General features: G+C 42.2%; 1 protein-coding gene across 5 annotated transcripts in view; it reads left to right on the top strand.

The window, feature by feature from the left end:
- Positions 1-21,238, top strand: part of Gxylt1 (glucoside xylosyltransferase 1) — a 42,841-nt gene extending 21,603 nt beyond the window's left edge. For 4 of the 5 annotated variants that reach the window (XM_076556641.1, XM_076556643.1, XM_006974306.4 and 1 more), the window contains 4 exons: positions 5,526-5,777; positions 10,472-10,595; positions 10,944-11,116; positions 15,908-21,238. In XM_076556641.1, the coding sequence (XP_076412756.1) occupies positions 5,526-5,777; positions 10,472-10,595; positions 10,944-11,116; positions 15,908-16,069 (711 nt within the window). In that variant the 3' untranslated portion in view covers positions 16,070-21,238. The remainder of the gene's footprint in view (positions 1-5,525; positions 5,778-10,471; positions 10,596-10,943; positions 11,117-15,907) is intronic. The other variant, XM_076556642.1, reaches the window with a different exon arrangement.
- The last annotated feature ends 1,171 nt before the right edge of the window (positions 21,239-22,409 follow it).

The raw sequence follows: 22,409 nt of genomic DNA, 5'->3' as shown, positions 1-22,409 counted from the left end.
TAAATTTTATACAGACGATGTCTTAGAGACGCCGTGACCATGGCAACTCTTATGAAGGAAAACATTTAACAGGGACCGGCTCACGGGTTCAGAGGTTTAGTCCATTGTCGCCTTGATGGGAAGCGTGGCGGAGTGCCGGCAGACGTGGTGCTGGAGAGGGAGCTGAGAGTTCTGCATCTGGATTGACGGCAGCAGGAAGAGAGACACTGGTCCTGGCTTGAGCATCTGAAACTCAAAGCCTACTTCCAGTGACACACTTCCTCCAACAAGGCCACACCTCCTAATAGTGCACTCCCTGGGGACCAAGCATTCAAATCTGTGAGCCTGTGGAGGCGTTCCTATTCAAACCTCCACAGAAGAGTTTCTGAATAATCACATATAAACCTCATTAAGTAAACAAAGACACATGTCAGTATGAGAAAAAAGTTTCCATAGAACAAGTCAGGGCTGTAATAAGGACCTAAAAGGTGAAAAGTTGGGGGCTTCAGATTTAGCTCAGTGGTAGAGCTGATCCTCAACACTGAGAAACAGAGGGTTTTTTTTTGTTTTTGTTTTTTGTAATTTCTGTTAAAACAGCATTTCTTACACATAGTTGCTGTGAGCTGTTTTAACTTTGGGAAGGAATGCTGGTCAGGTCTCAATAGAGAGTGTGACCTGCAGGCTCCGGCTGCATGTGCAGTTTGGGAAGTCACTGATGACATTTCTGTCTTAGGCCCAGTTAGCTTCCCTTTCCTGGGTGATAGTTGAGTCATACAACTGTAAGGCAGGAGAGCTCAGACAGCGGGAGCCATTTGCTTACTAGAGCACTTCTTCGGTGACCTTGGTAAAGTCTAAAGATACCTGAAGTTTGAATTGATTTCACTTAAAATTTAAAATTCACAGTAGTTTTTCCAACTCTTAATGTTTAAAATTCTTGTGGGATATTCAGTTTAAAAATAAATCAGATGCCTATGGTAGTAGCTGGACAGTGATGACGCATGCCTCTAATCCCAGCGCTCAGGAAGAGGCAGTGCATCTTCAAGTTCAAGGCCAGCCTGGTCTACAGAATGAGTTCCAGGACAGCCAGGGCTACACAGAGAACTCCTGTTTTGAAAAACAGTCAACAGCCGGGCGGTGGTGGTGCACGCTTGTAATCCCAGCACTTGGGAGGCAGAGGCAGGTGGATCTCAGTGAGTTCGAGGCCAACCTAGTCTATAGAGCAAGTCCAGGACGAGCTCCAAAGCTACAGAGAAACCCTGTCTCAAAAAAAAAAAAAAAAGGAAAGAAAAGAAAAGCAGTCAACAAACAACATTTAGCTGCTCCACTTAAAATAAATAGATGGATGGATGGATGGATGGATGGATGGATGGATGGATGGATGGATGGATGGATGGATGGGATAGATAGATAGATAGATAGATAGATAGATAGATAGATAGATAGATAGATAGATAGATAGATAGATAGATAGATAGATAGATAGATAGAGCAAGCTTATGGTAGTACAAATGTTGATGTTAACAGTGTAAGTTCTGCCAGGAGTGGTGCACACCTTTAGTGCCAGCATTTGAGGCAGAGGCAGGAAGGATCTTTGGGGTTTCAAGGCCAGCTTGGCCTGCATAGATACAGGATAGCCAGAGCTACATAATAGACTATGTTTCCAAAAAAAAGGTGTAAGTCCCTGGAAAACTTATAGGGAAGAACCTTCAGTTCCTGCTGCTTGTTAAGTGGTCAAAGCAGCTGAGTAAATTAGGAATATAGTTTACCATCCCCAAACATATCCACTATACATTTAAGTTGTGATTATTTTTATTTGAGTATTTCTTGAATGTTTATTGTTTTATATTTATTTATGCACATGTATATGTGTGTGTGTACATGTAGGTGCCTTTGGAGGTCAGAAGAGGACATTAGGTTCCCTGGAGCTGGAGTTAAGGTGATTGTGAGTTGCTAGATGTGGATGCTGGGAACTGAACTCAGGCTCTCTGGGAGAGCAGGAATCAGTCTTAACCATTGAGCCGTCTCTTCAGCCCATTTGTTTGAGTTTTTGTTTGTTTTGAGATGGTCTCCTGTAACTTAGACTGGTCTGAAACTGGAGGTGATCCTCCTGCCTCAGCCTTCTGTGTGTTGGGTCACAAGGTTAGGTTTCATGTTAGGATTCTGGTGGTCAGATTGGCTTCAACAGAGACCTTTGAGGCTATGCTTAAAAAATTTATATCCCAGAATCTTTGTCTATTTTCCTTTCTGCTGTTAAAACACACAAATGAGGAAAAATCTAAGATTTTTTAGACTTTGTAAGCTTTTAATATGAACATTATTATTATTATTATTATTATTATTATTATTATTATTATTATTATTATTAGGCAGGGTCTCATTATTTAGTCCTGGTTGATATGGAACTCAATATGTAGACTTGGCTTGTCTTGAACTTGGGGATCCAGCTGCCCCTGCCTCCTGGGTGCTGGGATTGAAGGTGTACACCACCATTCCTGGCTTTATGTGAGTCTTACATGGAGTTACTGCACTGTCACAGCTATTTTGTATGTGAGTCTGGGTAGTTTCTCCTGGTCAGCTTAAGTGTCAAGGTGCATGGGGATATATTGGAAAGATACAGGCTTCCTGTTTCCATGAAGCTTATTGTCTGATGGAAGACGTAGACATTAGACAGGTGGTTACACACGTTCATTACTGAAAATAGTGCCTGATGAAAGAAAAGCATGGTTAGGGAGTTCTCTGCTACTTGTACTTACTAAGTTTTATTGCTGATGTTTTAACTGAATTTACTGGATCATTTTCATGCTCTTGGGTTAGAGTCTTGCATGGAATTTAAGCACTAAATTATTTGAAACCTTTACTTGTCCTTATACCTTACTGTTACTTGATCTTTTTAACAAGATTTAAGTAAATTGATGCTTTTATCTCCTAATGACAAACTTTTGCTGAGATTCCTTTCCTTTAAAGTAGAAGAAAGCACTAATGTGCCCTGTACCCGTACCTTCTATGCCCAAGGAACCCCAGGAAGACATAGACACAGTCACTAATGTGCCCTGTACCTGTCTGTACCTTCTGTTCTCAAAGAACCCCAGGAGAACCTAGATAGTCACCAATGTGCCCTGTATCCATACCTTCTATGCCCAAGGAACCCCAGGAGAACCTAGATAGTCACCAATGTACCCTGTATCCATACCTTCTATGCCCAAGGAACCCCAGGAGAACCTAGACACAGTCACTATGAGATTGTGTATGTTGGTGTTGAGCTTGAAGCTGTTTGATTTTATTCATGTTTCTCTCTCTCTCTACACACACACACACACACACACACACACACACACACACACACACACACACACATTTTCTTTTCTTTTTTTTTTTTTTGTGGTGCTGGGGAACAATCCAGGTCTCACACATGTGAGGTAAGTAACCTACCACTGAGCTGTACTTGAAGCCTTCTTTTTACTTACTGTAATAGAGTCCCCCCAAATTACTCAGGCTGGCCTTGAATTCAGTATCCTCTTACATCAGCTTCTTGGCTAGTTGGGTGTTATAGGGCCCATAGCACCAGGCCTGGTTTTGAAGTTCTAAGTAGTGTCTTTGTAGTTTTCTTCGAATGTTCATCTGTACAGATGGTGTATTCTGGCATACTCAGTTCTGTGATCCAGCATTCCTTGGGAGGCTGAGGCAGGAAGAGCCTAGGGATCTTCAGTCCAGCCTGGGCTATATATTGAATTCCAGGGTGTTAGTTTGGGTTCTCTAGAGGAATCTAACTGATAGAATAACTCTGAGTTCAAGGCCAGCCTGGTCTACAGAGCAAGATCTGTACGCAAAGCTACACAGAGAAAACCAAAATAATAATAATAATAATAAATCTGTGTATATTAAAAGGGAATGTATTAGAGTGGCTTATGCCTGTCACCTGGCAAGTCCAACAATGGCCGTCTCCTGACAGAAATGCCAAGAATCTAGTAGTTGTTCAGTCGAGAAGGCTGGATGTCTCAGCGGGTCTTGAGTCTGTATTGGAATTCCAAAGAAGTAGGTTTCAGTGCCTGTAAATTAATGCCTCAGCAGCAGGGCAGATGAACTTGCCAACAAGAGTGAGTGCAGGCAAACAAAACACAAAAGCTTCCTTCTGTGTCCTTTTATGTAGGCTACCTCTAGAAGGTATGGCTCAGATTTAGGGTTAGTCTTTCACCCTCAAGTGGTCCAATCAAAAACTATCCCTCTCGGGTGTGCCTAGCTGCTTTGGTGTTAGTTGATTCCAGATGCAGTCATATTGACAACCGAGATGAACTATCGCACAGGGCCAACCAGGACTCTATAACAAGATTCAAAAACAAAACAAAAACCCACAAAAGCCATCAGCACCCCCAAGAACAGTTTCCACCCTTCCCGACAGTGGGGAGATACAGCCTTGCTTATTTCCTCTAACTGTGGTCTCTGAGGAAGGGGACTTCCCCAGTAAGGTTCAGCCATCACTGTCAGGTATTCTCTCTATTCGCTACTAAACTAGCCTGTGGCAGCTTGAGAGAGGAGTGGGGATTTCAGGAAAGGTAACAGATTTGCAGAGTAGCAGAAGGAGGATCAAATCTTGTTCTCATTGTGTCTTAACTAAAATGTTTCAGGCACATCAGCCGTATATGAATAGGGGTTAGCCATGAATACAGCCATTATGGAGTTATAAACTTGCATAGAACATTATGAGACTATTTCTTTCACTTTTGATAACTGGATCACATGGTCCTCCAGTGTGTGAACTTGGTGGATGATGTCATATTGCACATGCCAAAAGGTTGGACACTCCTACTAGGTTAACCTAATCATTGAGTTTTATGGATATACCAGGATAGGCAACAAATTTAAATTTGCAAGAGTCATATTTTAAAAGTTTGTAAGGAAAAACGAAAACTTATCTTTGAAAAATCTTCATGGAGGGCTTTACAATTTTACAAAGTGGAGATTTACAATTTTACAAGTATAACAGAGTCAGTCTCAGTTTTGAAATAAAAGTCTGCTTCTCTCTGTGTTCTTCCTGAGTGTGTGGTTTTGATATGTTGACGGTGTGTCTAGAAACAGGAGCAGAGACTGGAGCAGATGTCTTGGGCCCAGTTTGTCCTTGCACTTGGTAGTGGTCCTGGAGTGAGCAGTGCCAGTGTTCAGTGGAGGGGACGGGTCTAGGAGACCTTCAGTTACATTGCCTTATTTGTGTTTGTATTTACCTGCTGTTAAGACTCAGGGTATGAATCTACCTTAACTTAGTGTATTCTGTTACTTGAAAAATGGTTTTCTCCTGACTTTTCATATTCTTTTTATTCTCACTGTAAGTGTTGAAGTTTTTTTTTTTTTTTAAATTAGGGTTTGTTTTTCTAACTTTTCTTTAAAAAGGTGAAAAAAATTAGCAAAGTATATATGCATGTATCAAAAATGACGAATTTCAGAAAAATTACTTTAAAACATTGTAAATTGGCTTGTTAGGTATAATTTCTGTTACTATGCTTTTATTAAATAGATATATTTATAACTAATTATTTAAATATCTCTCCTCATAGTTAATCCTGAAAGAAGTTGATTCACTGTTGTATGTTGACACTGATATCCTTTTTTTACGACCTGTCGATGATATTTGGTCATTACTAAAGAAATTTAATTCCACACAAATTGCTGCGATGGCACCAGAGCATGAGGAGCCTCGAATTGGATGGTATAATCGCTTTGCTCGGCATCCGTACTATGGGAAGACGGGCGTGAACTCTGGAGTGATGCTGATGAACTTGACTCGGATGAGGAGGAAGTACTTTAAGGTAACTGGATGATGACGGCGGTCGATTGCAGTTCCCCTTTCTCCTGAAATCATTTAAGACCTAAACTACACTGGGGGGCTGGAGAGATGCCCAGTGATTAGGAACTCTTATACTAGACAGTGAGGAGCTTTTAGCATCCATATCAGGCAGCTCACTACTGCCTGCAATTCCAGCTCCAGGGGATCTGAGTCCCTCTTCTGTGTTTTGCGGGTGTGTGCGTATCACACTATATTCTATTATATCCATCAGGTAAACTTTTTCTTTTTAGCTTTCCATTTTCTGAGTCTTTACAAAGATCTTGATATTTATTTTTTATTTTTTCAGATTTTTGGAGACAGAGTTTCTCTGTGTAATAGTCCTAGCTGTCCTGGAACTTGCTCTACAGACCAGGCTGGCCTCGAACTCACAGAGATCCATCTGCCTCTGCCTCCCAAGTGCTGGGGTTAAAGGCATGCGACACCACTACCCGGCCAATCTTGATTTTTTAATTCAGTTTGTCTCCCAGAACTGAGTGCAACCAGTGCTCTGTTGATGTATTAGTCAGGGTTCTCTAGAGAAACAGAACTGATAGAGCAGATGACAGTTTTGTTTAGTTTGCATATTGAATATTTACCTTCATGGACCATAAGCTTTCTTATGTGGAACCAGTGTAACAACAGGATGACTCTTCCTCCTGTTAGACTGTGCTTGGTGATGCCATGCCAGAAGATGGTGCTGTAAGATTATCTGCTAAGAATTATGGGACTTCTCACTGGCTGCCTTTGAGTCTTGTAAAATTATGAGTTTAGTATTGCAAAAACACTGTGGAAATAATTTTGATTTTTAAAATTGGGCTATATAGCTCAAGTTCATGACTGCTCTTAGTTTATCTTTTTTTGCTTAACGCCTACTCTCAGCCACTCGAGTAGATCCTGTCTCATCCTTGCCCTTCTTCTTTCTGGTATGTCTGAAGCCAGACATACCATGATGTGGATATGAGGGGTTAAATAATATCTAAACTTTGAATTTTTTCCTTCTTATAAAGATTTTTTTATATTTTTATTTATGTTTGTTCCTGACTGTATGTACACCATGTTTGTATAGGCCAGAAGGTTCTCAGATCCCCTTGAGCTAGAGTTATAGGTAGTTGTTAGCTACTGGGAATTGAACTCCAACCCTCTGCAAGAGCAGCATGTGCTCTTGTCTACTGAGCCATCCCTCCAGCCTGATGGCTTTACAAAGAAAGAGATGAGTGGATTGAGCATATATAAAACTGAGTGGGTGGAACTGACTGCATTCACTGTCCGAGTGTTCACACAGTTACGCTGATGGGCACAAACCCATTGTTCTTTAGTATTGTACAGGAGCTTGCTTACCGCCTAATAAATAAATCACTCATGGAAGCTTATTCTTACTTGTTAATTCCCCGGCCTTAGCTTGGCTTGTTTCTTGTTAGCTTTCCTTAACTTAAATTATCCCATCTACCTTTTGCCTCTGGACTTTTCCCGTTCTCTTACTCTGTAAATCTTACTCTTTCTCCGTGGCTTGCTGTGTAGCTGGGTGGCTGGCCCCTGGAGTCCTTCTCTGGCTACTTCTCTTTTTTCTCTCTCAGATTTCTTCCTCTGTATATTCTCTCTCCCTGCCAGCCCTGCGTATCCTTTCTCCTGCCTTGCTATTGGCAGTTCAGTTCTTTATTAGACCATCAGGTGTTTCAGACGGGCACAGTAACACAGCTCCACATAGTTAAACAAATGCAACATAAACAAAAGTAACACACCTTAAAATAATATTCTACAACAGATGGTCTTATTTTTAAATATATTTCCTCATGTATATTTTTCTACAGAGTTTTTCCATCTATCTGTAGCAGATGTTGCCTTGGTTCCCCTGTTCCATAACTTTGGCACAGATCATAAATTTCTGATCTTTATCATTTGACTTGCAGTCACTTTCCAGACTGTCCCATACAGATCCATGAATGTTGCATCATGGTTATTATTACATTAAAGCCAGAAGAGTGCCTGTTTATAATAAAGGCCATATTTAAATTGTTTATTTGTGTGGCTTACACCCTGTTCATGCCATTATGATTGTGCAGTTCCAATCTGCTACATTATAGTAGCATTTAAAAAATTTAAACAATAAAACTTCTTTGTTCTATGTGTCTCTCACTGCTTGGTAAGCAGTGATACTGTGTTGGTTAAGCTGTTGATATATTTGGATTTTGTGTCCTGATCATATTTGCAATGTTGAATCTTTTGTTGTTGTTTTTTGCATATGTATGCATGTGTGGTATATATACATGTTATATGTTTGCATGTGTGCATGCACAAGCATTCAAAGGCCTAAAGTTGATGTTTAGTGTCTTCCTGAGAGCTCACAATCATGACTAGGCTTCCTTGCTCCCGAGATCCTCTGTGCTTCCAAGTGCTGGGGTGACAGGTAGCTGCCACACTTGCCTGGCTTTTATCTACCTCCTGGGGATGTCAAGTCTGGTCTTTATGCTTGTGTAACAAGCCTGGTACCCACTAAGCCATCTACCCAGTTCTTTCTCTTATCGTTGTGAACCTGGTCTTGAATGGCTGAGCCATCTCTTCAGCCTTTTTCTTTTTTGAGACAGGGTCTCTGTATGGCCTTATGTGGCTTAGGGGTAACCTCAGATTTCCAGTAATCCTCCTACCTCAACTTCCCAAATACTAGGATTACTAGTATGTGCTATCACACTCAGATCTTTTCTTTATTAGAAAATGATGAGTGTGTTACTTAACATATCTTATTTATTAGAAAAACAAAAAATACTTTAAATTGAGTTCTTTTCTTATATGTATTCTATACCGTGCCATGTGTTACATTGTGGAGGGTGTTTTGATCTGTTTTTTTTCTAACTGATGAGTGCGGGGTTTATCTTTTGTTGTTCTGGGAACTCTTCCTTGGGGAGATAAATGTCCACCTCTGTCTTAAAGTGACTCTGATGACAAAGCACTGCACAGTGATGTCACCAAAATCAAACTTGGTGAACCAGAATTTGTTTAGCTTTCTTACAAAGCATAGTTGTAGAGTTCGTTTGTTTTTCCCAGAGTGAATGACTCCTAACAATTGTACCACCAGCAAGTCTCACCCAGCACAGATGACAGTTTCCTCATAGCTACACACGTCAGAGTCCCCCTTCAGGGAACCTTTCCCCTCCTGTATGCGCTAAGACCTCCCAAGACCACAAGGTTGGGTGCAGAATTGCATGTAGATGGCTCAGAGCTGAGGGAGTGAGCAGAGGAAATCTCAGCTAAGGGCTGATGCTGTCCCTGTCTTCTGGTCTGTGATGGACATTGACAAGGCTGATTGTGACAGTCTGTGGCAAGTGATCACAGCTGCTCTAAAGATGAAGGCTCTTACGACAGCAGGCGCCCTGCTCCGTCACTCTCTACCTTCTTCCCTAAGTCAGGATCTCACTGACCCTTGGCTGGGTGATTTTCCTGTTTCCTGCCCCTGTGCAGCGCTGTGGGCATGGCCTTTGTACATTGATACTGAGGATCTGAACTAAGGCTCTCATTCTTGAGCAGCAAGTGCTCTTACATGCTGAGACATCTCCCCAGCTCCTTGAAAATCTTTTAATATAATTTGTAGTCATTTCTGTTTCCTGTTTTGAATATCTGCTTTACATACATACATATATGTATCTGTATTAGTTATATGTACACACATTTACATATTAATTATATATGTGCACACATATATGTGTATTCATGCACATGTACACACATACATGTGTACGTTTTATGATGAAGACTGTGTCCTTAAAATGGACTCAGGTTTAGTGTTTATGTCTTTGTGGTAGATGGTAAGAAGTGCTCAGTAGAGTGTCTGGCACCTATTTTTTTTAAACCAGGACCACTGTTTCTTTTACAATTAGAAGTTTAAAGAAATTATTGGAAATTAATAAATAAAACACAAGTAAAATTTTAACACTGGAAAACTGTTCTTCCCCAGCATTTAGGAGGCACAGAGAAGCAAGAGGTTTTAGGCCACGAGTTTGAGGCCAGCCTGGATTACATAAGATTGTGTATTGAAAAAGGAAAAAAGAGCAATAAGCTTGTCAAAAATAGATTGGAGTGGGTTGGAATTAAAGAGCAAAGAATGAAAACTTAATGAATTTTGTGTCCTTGTGGTCCAGTAGTTCCCCCACCGTCTGAGGGGAATGCGTGACAAGACCCTCGGTGACTGCCTCAGTGAAAGGCTGGGCTGCTGTGTGAACAGATGTCCCCTTACCCCAGATAGGGCGCCAGTGATGTCTTCAGCGACCTTGCCTTACCAAACTGTCACCTTTCAAAGATGGGTGTGATGGTGCAGTCTGTAATCTTCGCATTCCAGAGGCAGAGGCAGGAAGGTCATGAGCTCTGCACTACATAGCAAAACCTTGTCCCCCCAAAACAAAACAGAAAGCACTTCTCCTGGTCCTTACCTTAAGTGAAGACGGGGGTGAGCTGTCCTCCACGCCTCTCTTTCGTTTGTCTCGGTTATCACTGCTGTCTGCTCCCGTGCTGCCGCCCTTCTCACGCTGGCAGCCCCCCTCAGATGTGGGGGGTCAGTGACACACGCTTCTGCAGCAGAGGGCTCCCCTTTCTCTTTGTGGCTTCGTGATGGCTGCTAAGGGAAGAACGGGGACTGTCATGCTGCTGCTTAACCCTGAATGCTAAGATTCTTCAATGCTTTATCGACAGAATGACATGACAACCGCCCGGCTGCAGTGGGGTGACATACTCATGCCATTGCTTAAAAAATACAAACTGAACATCACATGGGGTGACCAGGACCTGTTAAATATCATGTTCTTCCATAATCCAGGTAACCATCTAAATTCCTTTTATTATTTGCATTTGTAAAAACAATCACATTGAAAATCCGAAAGCAAGAACCACGGGGCTGGGCCTAGCTCCCTGGGGGAGTGCTTGCTTAGCGTATACAATGCCCTCAGTTCAGTTCTTGGTACCGTGGGAAACACGTTTCTTTGATTTTTGCTTATATTAATGTTTGTCGGTATTTTCATTTGAGGCAGAATAAGACTTGAATGGTGATTTGGCTGGAGAAATCTAAGTACCAAGTTTAATTTTTAGCCAAAATGTTTGCAAGTGTTAATTCTGTCAGTTCCATTGTGTTTTACCGCTTTCCTGTCGTTGGCTCTCTTCGTTGTAGAAAGCCTTTTTGTCTTCCCGTGCCAGTGGAACTACCGACCAGACCACTGCATCTATGGGAGCAACTGCCGAGGAGCAGAGGAGGAAGGGGTCTTCATTCTTCATGGAAACAGAGGTGTTTACCATGATGACAAGCAGCCAGCCTTCAGAGCCGTGTATGAAGCACTGAGAAATGTAAGCTTGCCTTCCCTGAAGTTGTCACTGAGATTTGCAGCATTGTGAAGATTGCAAGTGTAGTGTAAAGGGTTTCCTTATCCTTCATTGTGGAGTCATGGGCTCCCAAAAGTTGGCTTTGTGGTTTGTCATGGTTCTCTCTCTGTACGTTTATGAATGTGAATTGTAGATAATATCGTCTTGACCCCTAAAAACTGCAGTGTTTTTTTTTTAGTAAGGATGTTTCTTTATTAACCATTATACAGTTATTAACTCAGGTCTGTCCTCCATGTGTTCTAATCTTATCAGACCTCCTCAGTAGCTCAGCCTCCTCCACAGCTGTGATGCTGTGTCCACAGGTCACATTGTCCTCCACAGCTGTGATGCTGTGTCCACAGTTCACATTAGCTGACCACAGCTGTGATGCTGTGTCCACAGGTCACATTAGCTGACCACAGCTGTGATGCTGTGTCCACAGTTCACATTGTCCTCCACAGCTGTGATGCTGTGTCCACAGTTCACATTGTCCTCCACAGCTGTGGTGCTGTGTCCACAGGTCACATTGTCCTCCACAGCTGTGATGCTGTGTCCACAGTTCACATTGTCCTCCACAGCTGTGATGTGTGTCCACAGTTCACATTGTCCTCCACAGCTGTGATGTGTGTCCACAGTTCACATTGTCCTCCACAGCTGTGATGTGTGTCCACAGTTCACATTACCCTCCACAGCTGTGATGCTGTGTCCACAGGTCACATTAGCTGACCACAGCTGTGATGCTGTGTCCACAGTTCACATCTGGGATCCAGCATTGTACCACTTACTGGTTTAAGTGTAATCACTATGGACATTGGAGGGTTCTTACCCCTCCTCTTATTTCTATTTCCTGGAGGAAATTGATGCTGCAGGTGTTTCTGATTTGGCCATTGGGAGCCTCTTTGGCTACTTCTTGTACACTTTTGACATGTTCTCATTTTCTTAGACTACCTTTTTGTTTCCTGCTTTAACAGAATAGTCGAGGTTTATTTAATCCTTGCTTGGGTAGCTCTGCAGGTAGCCGCCTGACAGAGGTGCTTTGTTCTCTTTAATGGATGTCCTCTGGATGTTGGGTACATTTATTGCTTTGCTTCTGTATTAGTCAGGGTTCTCCAGAAGAAGAGAACAGAGGAGGGTGGGGGAGGGGAGGGGGTGGGGGAGGGGGTATAGGACACAAATGAATTTCTATCTTGGCTGTCCTTGGAAGGTGCCACCACTTGTGGCCTGTTTGCTGGGTTCTCATTATTTACTAGTGACTTTGAGTTTTGGGCTTGTATAACTTTGATAGCAGGAGAAATATTAACACTGAACTATAATCACTTGTGACAGAGTGTACTTGGACTGGTAAGGTTATTTGAAGTGGGCCCTGAAAAATGAGGGGCAGTTTGCTAGATGAGTGGGCAAGCCTGGGCTGTGCCTTTATGTCTGGAGAGCCTAGGCCTTGGCTGATGGTGATAGGAGGCCGAGGTGGGGTGAAGGTGGGTGTGTGCCTTGCTGATGTGAATTGAAACATGTTCAGCACACCAGTGTTCCTCAAGTGCAGTTGTAGACACGCACTCCTGGCACCACAGGCTGTGCTTTACATGTGTTCTTTGTGAATTTTCTCAGGTTTGTTCACTAAACTTAGTTAGTCAGTAATCTGGTTTATGAAAATACGATGTATGCATGGAAGAAGTGTACATTTTAGTGTTAACTTTCACGTTAATGTCGCAGGTCTTTTGTGCTTTCAGAAATCAGTATCATTTTAATAATGCCTTACTATGGATTATCAGAAACAGATAAAAATGAAGAAAGGTACTTTTGGGTTTCTAGAACTTTTAGTACTTATAAAAATGCAATTTTGTTTCCTTTGAGCATTTAAAAAAATCTGTTATTAGAGAATTAGATCTCCCTAGTTTTATTTGATATTTTTTCTTTTGCCTTCTATACCATTTAAAATTTCAGTAATAGTTTAAAATTGATTAATTACATGTAATTTTAGAAGTAGGTTTTCTATTTCATTCGATTTCAAATACTGAATTAATGAGTGTTATGTTTGTGTCAGGTCTTTACTAACTACAGCTTATATATGTCTATTTTTTGCCTTAATGAAGTTATTCGGACTTTTCTAGTGCTCCCGCTTTGTGTTCTATCTTTCTTATCTATAGTTCAGCAAGGGTGCAGCTTTATAAAATCGTGAGGGTGTTTCCATCAGTTTCAGAGAGAGGCCTTACCAGGGACTGCCGCGAATAGCAGACTAAGGCTCCGAGCCCTCCGAGCCGTGGGCACAGCTGTGCCTGCTGCAGTCAGCCCTGACACTTGTGCCCATCTGTGAACTAGTGCTGCCCAGCAGGAGAACTGCTGTGTACAGTTAAAGCCGGATGAGAACATCTGTAAGGCGTTCTCTGAGTCGTCCTCTGCTTGGCTTCCATGCTGCCTGTGCTCCACCTCTGCTCACTTACCTCACGCTAGCACAGCTGTTTAGAGACACCTCAAACCTTCCACAGTACCTTGTACTCAGGATCTGTTGTATTTTGAACAATAGTTTTCTGTACTTTTAAGGTATACTGTATTCTTTGAAAATGCCTCAAATGCCCAATTGTGATTGTCATAGGGTCACAATTTATTTACCTCTTAGTAGCAGACAGTCTTACATACAGCAAGACCTTTCTAAACATTGTGTGTCTGGGTACTGTCTGGAAAGGGCTTCTCAGAGAAGACACTTGACCTGAGGCCTAGGAAAGGTAAGGACCAGTCAGACACTGCAGTGTAGAGCAAGGCCTGCAGTCAGATAAGGACATGAGAGAAGAGATGCCCGCATGCAGGCTGTGGGACACAGCTGTGCACCCTACAGACTGGCATGCAGTGTGGTGGCTTTGGCTTTTTTGTTTTGTTTCTTTGAGACAGGGTTTCTCTGTGTAGCTTTGGCTGTCCTGGAACTCTGTAGACCAGGTTGGCCTTGAACTCACAGAGATCTGCCTGCCTGTCTCCTGAGTGCTGAGATTACAGGCCTACGCCACCACACCTGGGAAGGCAGTTTGAGAGGCAGCCCATTATTTCAATCTAGTAAAATAGCATTAGTAGCTTTCCTTCTACACCTGTGACCTCTCCTCCTGTGGTCTTCTGAGAGGTTTTATTTCCAGTACTAGATGTTAATCCTTCCCTGTGGTGGAACCTTAGATCCTCTTAGAGCGTAGTTGGTTACCCCATAATAGTCATGCTGCTATTGCCCCGGTGGGTGTGTCTTGCCTAGCAGGTCAGCAATCGGTAACATTTCTCCCCGTCAGTCTGCACAGCACCTTCGAGCTCCGCTGAAGCTCAGCCAGCAGGGAGGTAGCTTCTAGTTCAGTCCCAGCTTGATCTGGGGCTTTGGTTTCTTCCCATGGTGAAATCACCCCTCAGGGGTAATCTTGGTTAATTTTTTTCTCAGATTTTAAGTTAAATTTCCTTATGATTTTGGTTTTTATTAACTTTATAGACTTTAATGTAAAATGTTTTATTTTCAAGACCCATCCATCTTTTAAATAGAAAACAGTTGAAAACACTAAATAAAGATATACATATTCTTTCTTTTTTTTTTTTTTTAAGATTTTATTTATTTATTTTACAGTGTAATGTCTGCATGTATCCTTGCAGGCCAGAAGAGGGTACCAGATCTCCTTACAGATGGTTGTGAGCCACCATGTGGTTGCTGGGAATTGAACTCAGGACCTCTGGAAGAACAGCCAGTGCTCTTAACCGCTGAGCCATCTCTCCAGCCCCATATTAAGTTATTTCTACTTATTTCTACAGTGTGTTAAAGTGTATCACTTGGAGATTTATATGTTGTGCATTATAGATGGGAGCTGGTCAAAAACACACTTTGAAATTATTAGGACTATCAGTTTTCAACTGATGTGTTTCCTGGTTTACTTGAGAGACATTCATGTGCAATTAGAGCCCCTGTGAAAAGTATGTGGTATTTAGCAGTTCTCATGTGTGTTTATCCTTGGGTCCCCTTGTGCAGTTTGTTAACAAACTTTGCATTATAGTAAGAAATGCCTGAGATTTGTCAGTTTATGTGTAGGGAGATTGGATTTTTGCTCACAGTTTCAGAAATTTCAGTTTTTACTCATCTGGTCCTATTACCTGCGGTAAAACATTCCATCATGGTGGGAACAGAGCTGAGGAAGCAAGCAATGGAACTGGGGTGGTTGCAGTCCTGTGTCCCCTTGTAAGGAATGTCCCCAGTGATTTCACTTCTTCCATTAGACCCCACCTCCTAAAGATACCACCACTTCCCAATATCACCATGATAGGGACCAGTCCAACATGTGGATCTTCTGAAGACACACAGCCAAACTATAATAAGTGCTGAGTTTCTTTGGAAAGTGAAACATTGCGCTCTTCCTGCTCTGTGGCTGGCCTGTTCATGTCTAGGCCAGCTTTGGCACTGTCACTGAGGGCTCGCTTTTCAGGAATGGAGGTGGAGTGTATGGAAAGTCTGCCCCCTTTTCTTTCAATGAGTGTAGCTTTTATTAGTTCCTCCCAGATGCCGTTAGCAAGGGTTAGCCATTGGACACCACTTTCTCTGCCTCTCTTCTGCTCCTGAATGGCTCTTCCCATTGCCCCTTTCTCAAGTTTTCCCTGTCTTCACAGATTTGCCGTCACTGACTCCGCCTTTCTCTACTATTCACTGAAAATATCTTGTTGAGTGTGTACTCCATGTGAAAAAGTAGATGGGAGTTAGTTGTTAACATTTAACTGATTGAAGCATTTCCTTGGAAAATAGTTAAACTTTTGTGTGTATTGTTTTTCTAGTGTTCTTTTGAAGATGATGCCGTCCGTTCCTTATTAAAACCTTTAGAACTGGAATTACAGAAGACAGTTCACACGTACTGTGGAAAAACGTACAAAGTATTTATCAAGCAGTTGACGAAAAGCATAAGAAACCGATATGACACACCGCCAAAGGAAAGGTGATCTGCTGGAGAGCAGCAGAGGAGATGTGAAGGAATCGGACTGGAGAAGGAGTTCAGAAGGCGTTTCTCTCTCCAGAAAAATAAATCGTCTTCTGAAGAAGTTAAAAGAGTGTTATATTCATGCCATGAAGAATAAGTTAAACTCTTGTCCAGTAAGAAGACAAGTTTGGTCTGATGTTTTGTAACATTACTTGGTGTCATTCCAGTGTTAATGAAAACATTGAACAGTGTGGCCAGTGGAGCTGTGTTGGCTCTTGAATCAAGTAAGTAAGAACAGTGGGGGGATGGATGGAGAAAATGTACCTCGAACACAGTGGAGACACTCAAGCTGTGAGTATAGCAATAATCGTATGTCAGCACTAACCTCACTTTAAAGTGTGGGAAAAAAGTTTACAGGAGCAGAGAAGTTCTGTTTCTCAAGAAATGTGATATAACCAATGTAACCATTGACAATCTATGTACCCGCATACATTTCATCTCTCTGCTACAATATTTTGTGACAATCATGTTTAAAATTATTTGTAGATTTTTAAGTAAGCTGCACATTTAAAAATTAGCTGTATGAGAAAGAGGGAGAAATAGTGAAAACTTGGGGAGGTGTTTGTATGTGGGGTGTGTGTGTGTGTGTGTGTGTGTGTGTGTGTGTGTGTGTGTAGAAAAAAAAATTAAGTGTTTTCGTTTTGTATGTTTTAAACTGTCTTGCCAAACCTAAGCTCTAAGATATTTGGGGACATTTTAAAAATCACTTTAAGTGAAAAATTTCAGCTTTACTGGGCATTCTGGAAGCAAACTATATTATGTTGATAATAAAGTGAGGATCTAAACCGAAACACTAACAGGATGGTGGAAAATGCAACGGACCAAATGTATAAGCCTGTGAGATTAAAGAGTGGTCCATTTAGACTTTCCTTCTACCTCAAAGTGCATTCCAGGATCCTTTGGAAGAGACAAATGCACAGCCTTACTTTAGATTAGGTGGCTGTGGATTTTTATATCTAGCTGTAGAAAAAGTGGCTTCACTTTGGGTAATGTGCATATTTCCTGTTCTGAACATCATTGAAGACAGTTGCCTTTTGAAAATCTGGAAGATGAGAAACATTACTCCGTGTCCTTCTTGTCTTGACAGCTAATGTAGCTGTGGGTTCAGAGTGGGTAGCATGTGCTGTGCTGGGGCACATTGTCTCATCCTGCCCATCGCTCCTAGGTTATTGTCTTCTTCTCTTGGGTTTTAATACTTGTTTGGAGAAAGGGAAATTATGAAGGAACTGTATCACTTGTGAAGATCCTGCATCCTCTGCAGTGGACTATTCAAAAGAAGTGGTCATTACAGTTGTCCCAACTCAGCCAGGGACAGACTGAGAGAAGGATTAAAAACAACAAAAGTATTGGCCCCTTTCTGTGCCCAGAGGAGGGATTGCTAGGCAGCTCAGTACTCTCAAACAGATTGGCTGAGAGAGCAGCAGCCGTGATTCCTTGGCAGAGTGTCATGGTGAAGTAAGAACCTGTGAACTGTATTAATGTTTAACATGTTAGGTAGAAAAATGAGAGGTCTCCTCTGAAGTTTGGCTGATAATCTGAGGGAGCTTGCTAAAAACAAATAGCCTGTGTATACTGTAACTAGGAGTCTTCAAGAATGTTTTAATTCAAAGAGACTAATTTTTAAATGAAGATAAAGAGATAAATTTTTTAAATGAAGATATTAAGTATTATGTGAAAGTGGACTAGGGCTATAGCTCCACAGTGAGAGTGCTTGCCTAGTGAGCTTAGGCCCAGCACTACAAAAGCAGTAAAAATGACAAGAAACTGAGAGTCTCACACAGTGGTCCTCATGGTTCCAATCTGTTACCTATCAGCATCTTGCCACGCTTACTTCATTCATTTCCTTTTCTTCTATTAAAGTCTCAGGCATCATTGTAGGTCCCTGCAGTGAATGTTTCAGTAATTACAGTAACTACATCAGACCTGGCAAAAGTGGCAGCTGCCCTTTGGTCTCATTCTTAGCCAATCCTTAAACAAATTTCCCAGCTTGTCTTAGATGTGCATGTGACATGGTGGTTCTGTTTTTCATGAGTTCCTCAGGAGGTTTGAGATCAGATAGTTTGGGAACTCCTGGAAATGATTTGCCATCTTTAAGGTTGAAGCTGAGGTCACAGTTATTGGTACAGTTGCTAAATTTAAAGTGCCATTTTTTTGGATAGAGGGAGCAGTTGGGGTTATTGACAAGATAGGAATTGATATGAGTAAGTTCCTTAAGATTTTATTTTTTTCAGTACCTGGAGACACTCAACCCCGTGGGCTTCAGTGTGATTGGTTGAGGTGGTATAGAGGAAGGACGCTAAAATGCATGGGAACTTCATTTGTATAAAAAGATTTTGGAAAACCTCTAGAAAGTATATTTTAAGAAGATGCAGTTTTCCCGTGTGCAGAAGAGCTCAGAGGTGTGTCGTCGCTTGTCGTGGACACTCCGTACTTCTTGTCTCCAGTGCAGTGACAAGAAGATTGGCAGCTGGGCCTGTGTAGTGCCTAAGAAGGGCAAGGGCGGCTTGGGAGGGCGACTGGAGGGCTGGTGCAGTTCTGCAGCTACACCAGTGTGTTGACGGAGGCTGGTTTACTGAGGGCCAGCTCCTGAGGCCGATGCCTTTTGCCTTGTCCTCCAGTGTAGACTTGCTGATGGTATGTGGAAGGCGGCCCGTATTTTACGGAAGAGAAAGTGGAGAAGAGAAGGGTGATGCAAATGAATAGTTAAGAAGAAAGAAAGAAAGAAAGAGAGAGGGGTAAAGAATGACGAACGGCTGAGTGAGAAGAGAGATGGAATGACAGTGGGGAAGTGGAGAAGGAGAGATGGAGGAAACGTGTACAAATATGGGCTCTCCCTGCCGAGGCCACTGCTTGCCGTGTACTGACAGAGCCAGGACAGGTGCCTGGATTCTTTGGGTGGGGACAGCAGAACCAACCTTGTTTGGTTTGTTGATACCAGACATGTTTCTTGGTCACTTTGCTCAGTGGTCTTTTAGGAGTAAATGTCCAACATCCTTGGTTCTCTCCCTGGGTCCCATTTTGTGAGCTGGGACCTGTGGAAACACACAGACTTTCTATTCAGGGTCCTTCATCATCTCCAAGGGAAGGCTGTGTGAAGGGAACTGCTTCGTTGTGTCGACATCTGGTGTAGCAGTTTTCCCTGGCACTGTAAGTGGGAGGCCAGTAGGGGACTCACCACCCTGCCTTGGGTGTTGGCTGGCAGAATGGGCAATCTAGTTAATCCTCAGTGGGGGTACTCTCAGTTGAACTATTGTGAGTGGATTCAAGAGGACGGGAGATGGTAGAAACAGTAAGAGCAAAACCTTAAAGAACATTCATTGTCAAGACAGAGTTATGTCAGTGGTTATGAGCACATATTCCCAGCACCCACATGGTAGTCCATTAATATCTGTAACTCCAATTCCAAGGCATCCATCACTCTCTTTTGACCTCTGTGGACACCAGACACACATGTGGTGCATGTATATACACACAGGCAAAGAACACACATAAAATAATCCAAAAAAATTCAAAGTACTCATTCTCCTTTTCAGTTGCTTACATTGTCACAAGTAATACAGGCACAGTCGGAGCCTCTGAGATGTTTTTAGAAAGCTCATTGAGCTGTCTTTTCAAGAAGAAAAATAGATGTGCAATATGTCAGGTGTGGGGCCAGGTATCCATTTGTTAGGTGTAATTTCAAGTGTCTTAAGTAGTAGCTGCCTTACTACATTTTAATATTTAATGGAGGTGACTAAGGTGACTACTATCGGGGTAGTCATCCTTTTCTCCATTGCCAAAGCAGCCCTTCTTGTCTTCGAAATCCTGGCTAACTTGTTCTGATATTTGTTTCATTGAAGATGAAAGTAGATTTAAAAAAAACTAAGTGATAGAGATTTAAGACAGTTGTCTAAAAGCTGTTATAAGGATTAAAACTGGGCATGGTAGCACATGACCTGTTACCCAACACTTGGGAAAGTGAGGTACTTTCAAGGCCAGTATGGCCTTTCTTGAAATCTTGTCTCAAAAAGAAAAAAAAAAAAAGCTAGAAGTATGTGCTATTCAAATATATAATTAGAGAATTATGAGAAAATGTATAATAGCATAGTGGCCTGGGCAATCTACAGTTGATTACATATCAGTGACAGTTGACTTTTGAAAACCTGTCACCTCACCCCAGCTAATAATTGCAAGTATCTGCTGGGATTTCCTTAGGTTTTTCCATAAATTGATGTTTCAAACAACCAGGAGCTTTGTAGAGAATTTCTCTTAGTAATACTGTGAATTAAAATACCAACTATTTTACTACCAAACTCGAGAACTGTGTGGAGCCTTTGACCAACTGTGTAGGTTATGTATGCAGTTGAGCTATGAGAGCATATTCACACCATGACAGCTCCTAACAGTTCATGAAGAGAATGTGATGACCTATATGCCATTTAAAAACTCAATTGTTTCACTGTGATAGCTCAGTAGGGATACTTCCATTTGAACTGTTACAGTGGATTTTTTTTCCCCCACTATAATAGCTGTTTTCAACTTTTGTATAAAATCTTTTCAGGGAATACCGAAATGATATAAAATAATCCATAGCTTGTGGCATTGCTGTAGACTGTGTTGTCCATTCAGAATTGAGCAGAACATGCCTTCATAGTACATGAATCACCATTGACATTTGAGAGCTGGATCAGCAGTGTTGTGAGCACTGTATGAGGTCTGTGAGCTGGAATTCAGAACCTGGGCACGGGTGCAGGTGTTTACTTTGGCCAGGCATTTTGCATGAGTCTATTACTGTGCTGAGTAGAGTTGTCTGAAGCTGCAGGAAGACATCATGACGAACTGTGCTGTGTAGACAGCATCGTGATGAACCTTGCTTTGTAGACAGCATCATGATGAACCTTGCTGTGTAGACATTACTGCCTCGAAACTGCTTTTTACCTTAAACTATTTTGGTTTTATAATAATGTGAATATCTTTCAGTTACTTTTGTATCTTGAAATTCTTAAAGGGGAGTATAAAATTATAGATTTGGGGTCTAGTTTACCAGTATTGGAAGATGCCTTATTCTGTTTTGGAGAGATTCAGCTCAGGTTTTTCTTGAGAAACTGTATTGCTGTTACTAAATATGTACTCAATAAATATTGGATTTTCTCATGTGTCTTTAATTATTTTACCAGGCAAAACCATTTTACAGGCTGAGTAGATGGCTCAGCAGTTGGGCACTTGGTATTCTTGCAGAGGACTGGAGTTCCATTCCTAAATTAAGATCCCCATCACCTGAGAACCAGGCATGCTGATGCACACCTGTAACCCTAGTGCCGGTGAGGGTTACAGGTAGACCCTGGAGCTCACTGGCCAGCTAGTCTAGCCAGTGAACTCTAGGTTCAGGGAGACCTTGTCTTAAAAGCTGGCCGGGCAGGCGTGGCGCACGCCTTTAATCCCAGCACTCGGGAGGCAGAGGCAGGCGGATCTCTGTGAGTTCAAGGCCAGCCTGGGCTACCAAGTGAGTTCCAGGAAAGGCGCAAAGCTACACAGAGAAACCCTGTCTCGAAAAATTAAAAAAAAAAAAAAAAAAAAAAGCCTGGCTATGGTGGCACACAGCTTTAATTCCAGGACTTGGGAGACAGATGCAGGTGGGTCTCTGTGATGCTAACCTCTAATTCTAGGCCACTGGGGCTACACATTGAGACCTAGTCTCAAAACAGTGTAGCATGACAGGGGAGGGTACCCAACATGAACCTTTTGTCTGCAAATGTGCATGGACATGTATACCACAGATACACACAGCATTAAGAAAATTCCATGTTCAGCCTCCTGCACTGAAAGGAAAAATAAATGAGAACTATTGGTGAAATTATTAAGGCCACTCCACGTAGTTAAAAGGGAGGTTTATTTAGTGGTGTAACTTAGAAATGAAGGGATAGGTAGGTTGCAGGGTCTGGGAAAGATATAGCACAGTCTGGCAGAACCAAGAGAGGCGGTGGATCCAGATCTCGGGTCCTCAGGGTCCTCTCTCGGCCCTGCCTTGTAGGCGTGACAGTTACCGAAGCATCAATGGGGGTTGGAACTTCCAGACCAAAGCTGGAATGGCTACCCACTACAGAGAACAACAGTTAGAATCTTGAGGTTGGGCTGCTTGATGAAGTAATCTCTGAAGGGTCAGTTCCTGATTGGCTAATTCAGCAAAGGCAAGACATCCATTGCCCAGCACCTTGTCTCCATGGCTACTCTTACCCGATGATGCTGTTCTCAGGACTCCAGTGCCACAGCAGATGGTCCGGGTGGCAGATGACAATTAGAGGGAGCTTTTCCTTGGTCTCCTT

The sequence above is a fragment of the Peromyscus maniculatus genome, chromosome 20, assembly GCF_049852395.1.
Source record: "Peromyscus maniculatus bairdii isolate BWxNUB_F1_BW_parent chromosome 20, HU_Pman_BW_mat_3.1, whole genome shotgun sequence".
NCBI lineage: Eukaryota > Metazoa > Chordata > Mammalia > Rodentia > Cricetidae > Peromyscus > Peromyscus maniculatus.
The sequence above is the reverse complement of the archived record's forward strand: the minus strand, read 5'-3'. Positions and strand labels throughout refer to the sequence as shown.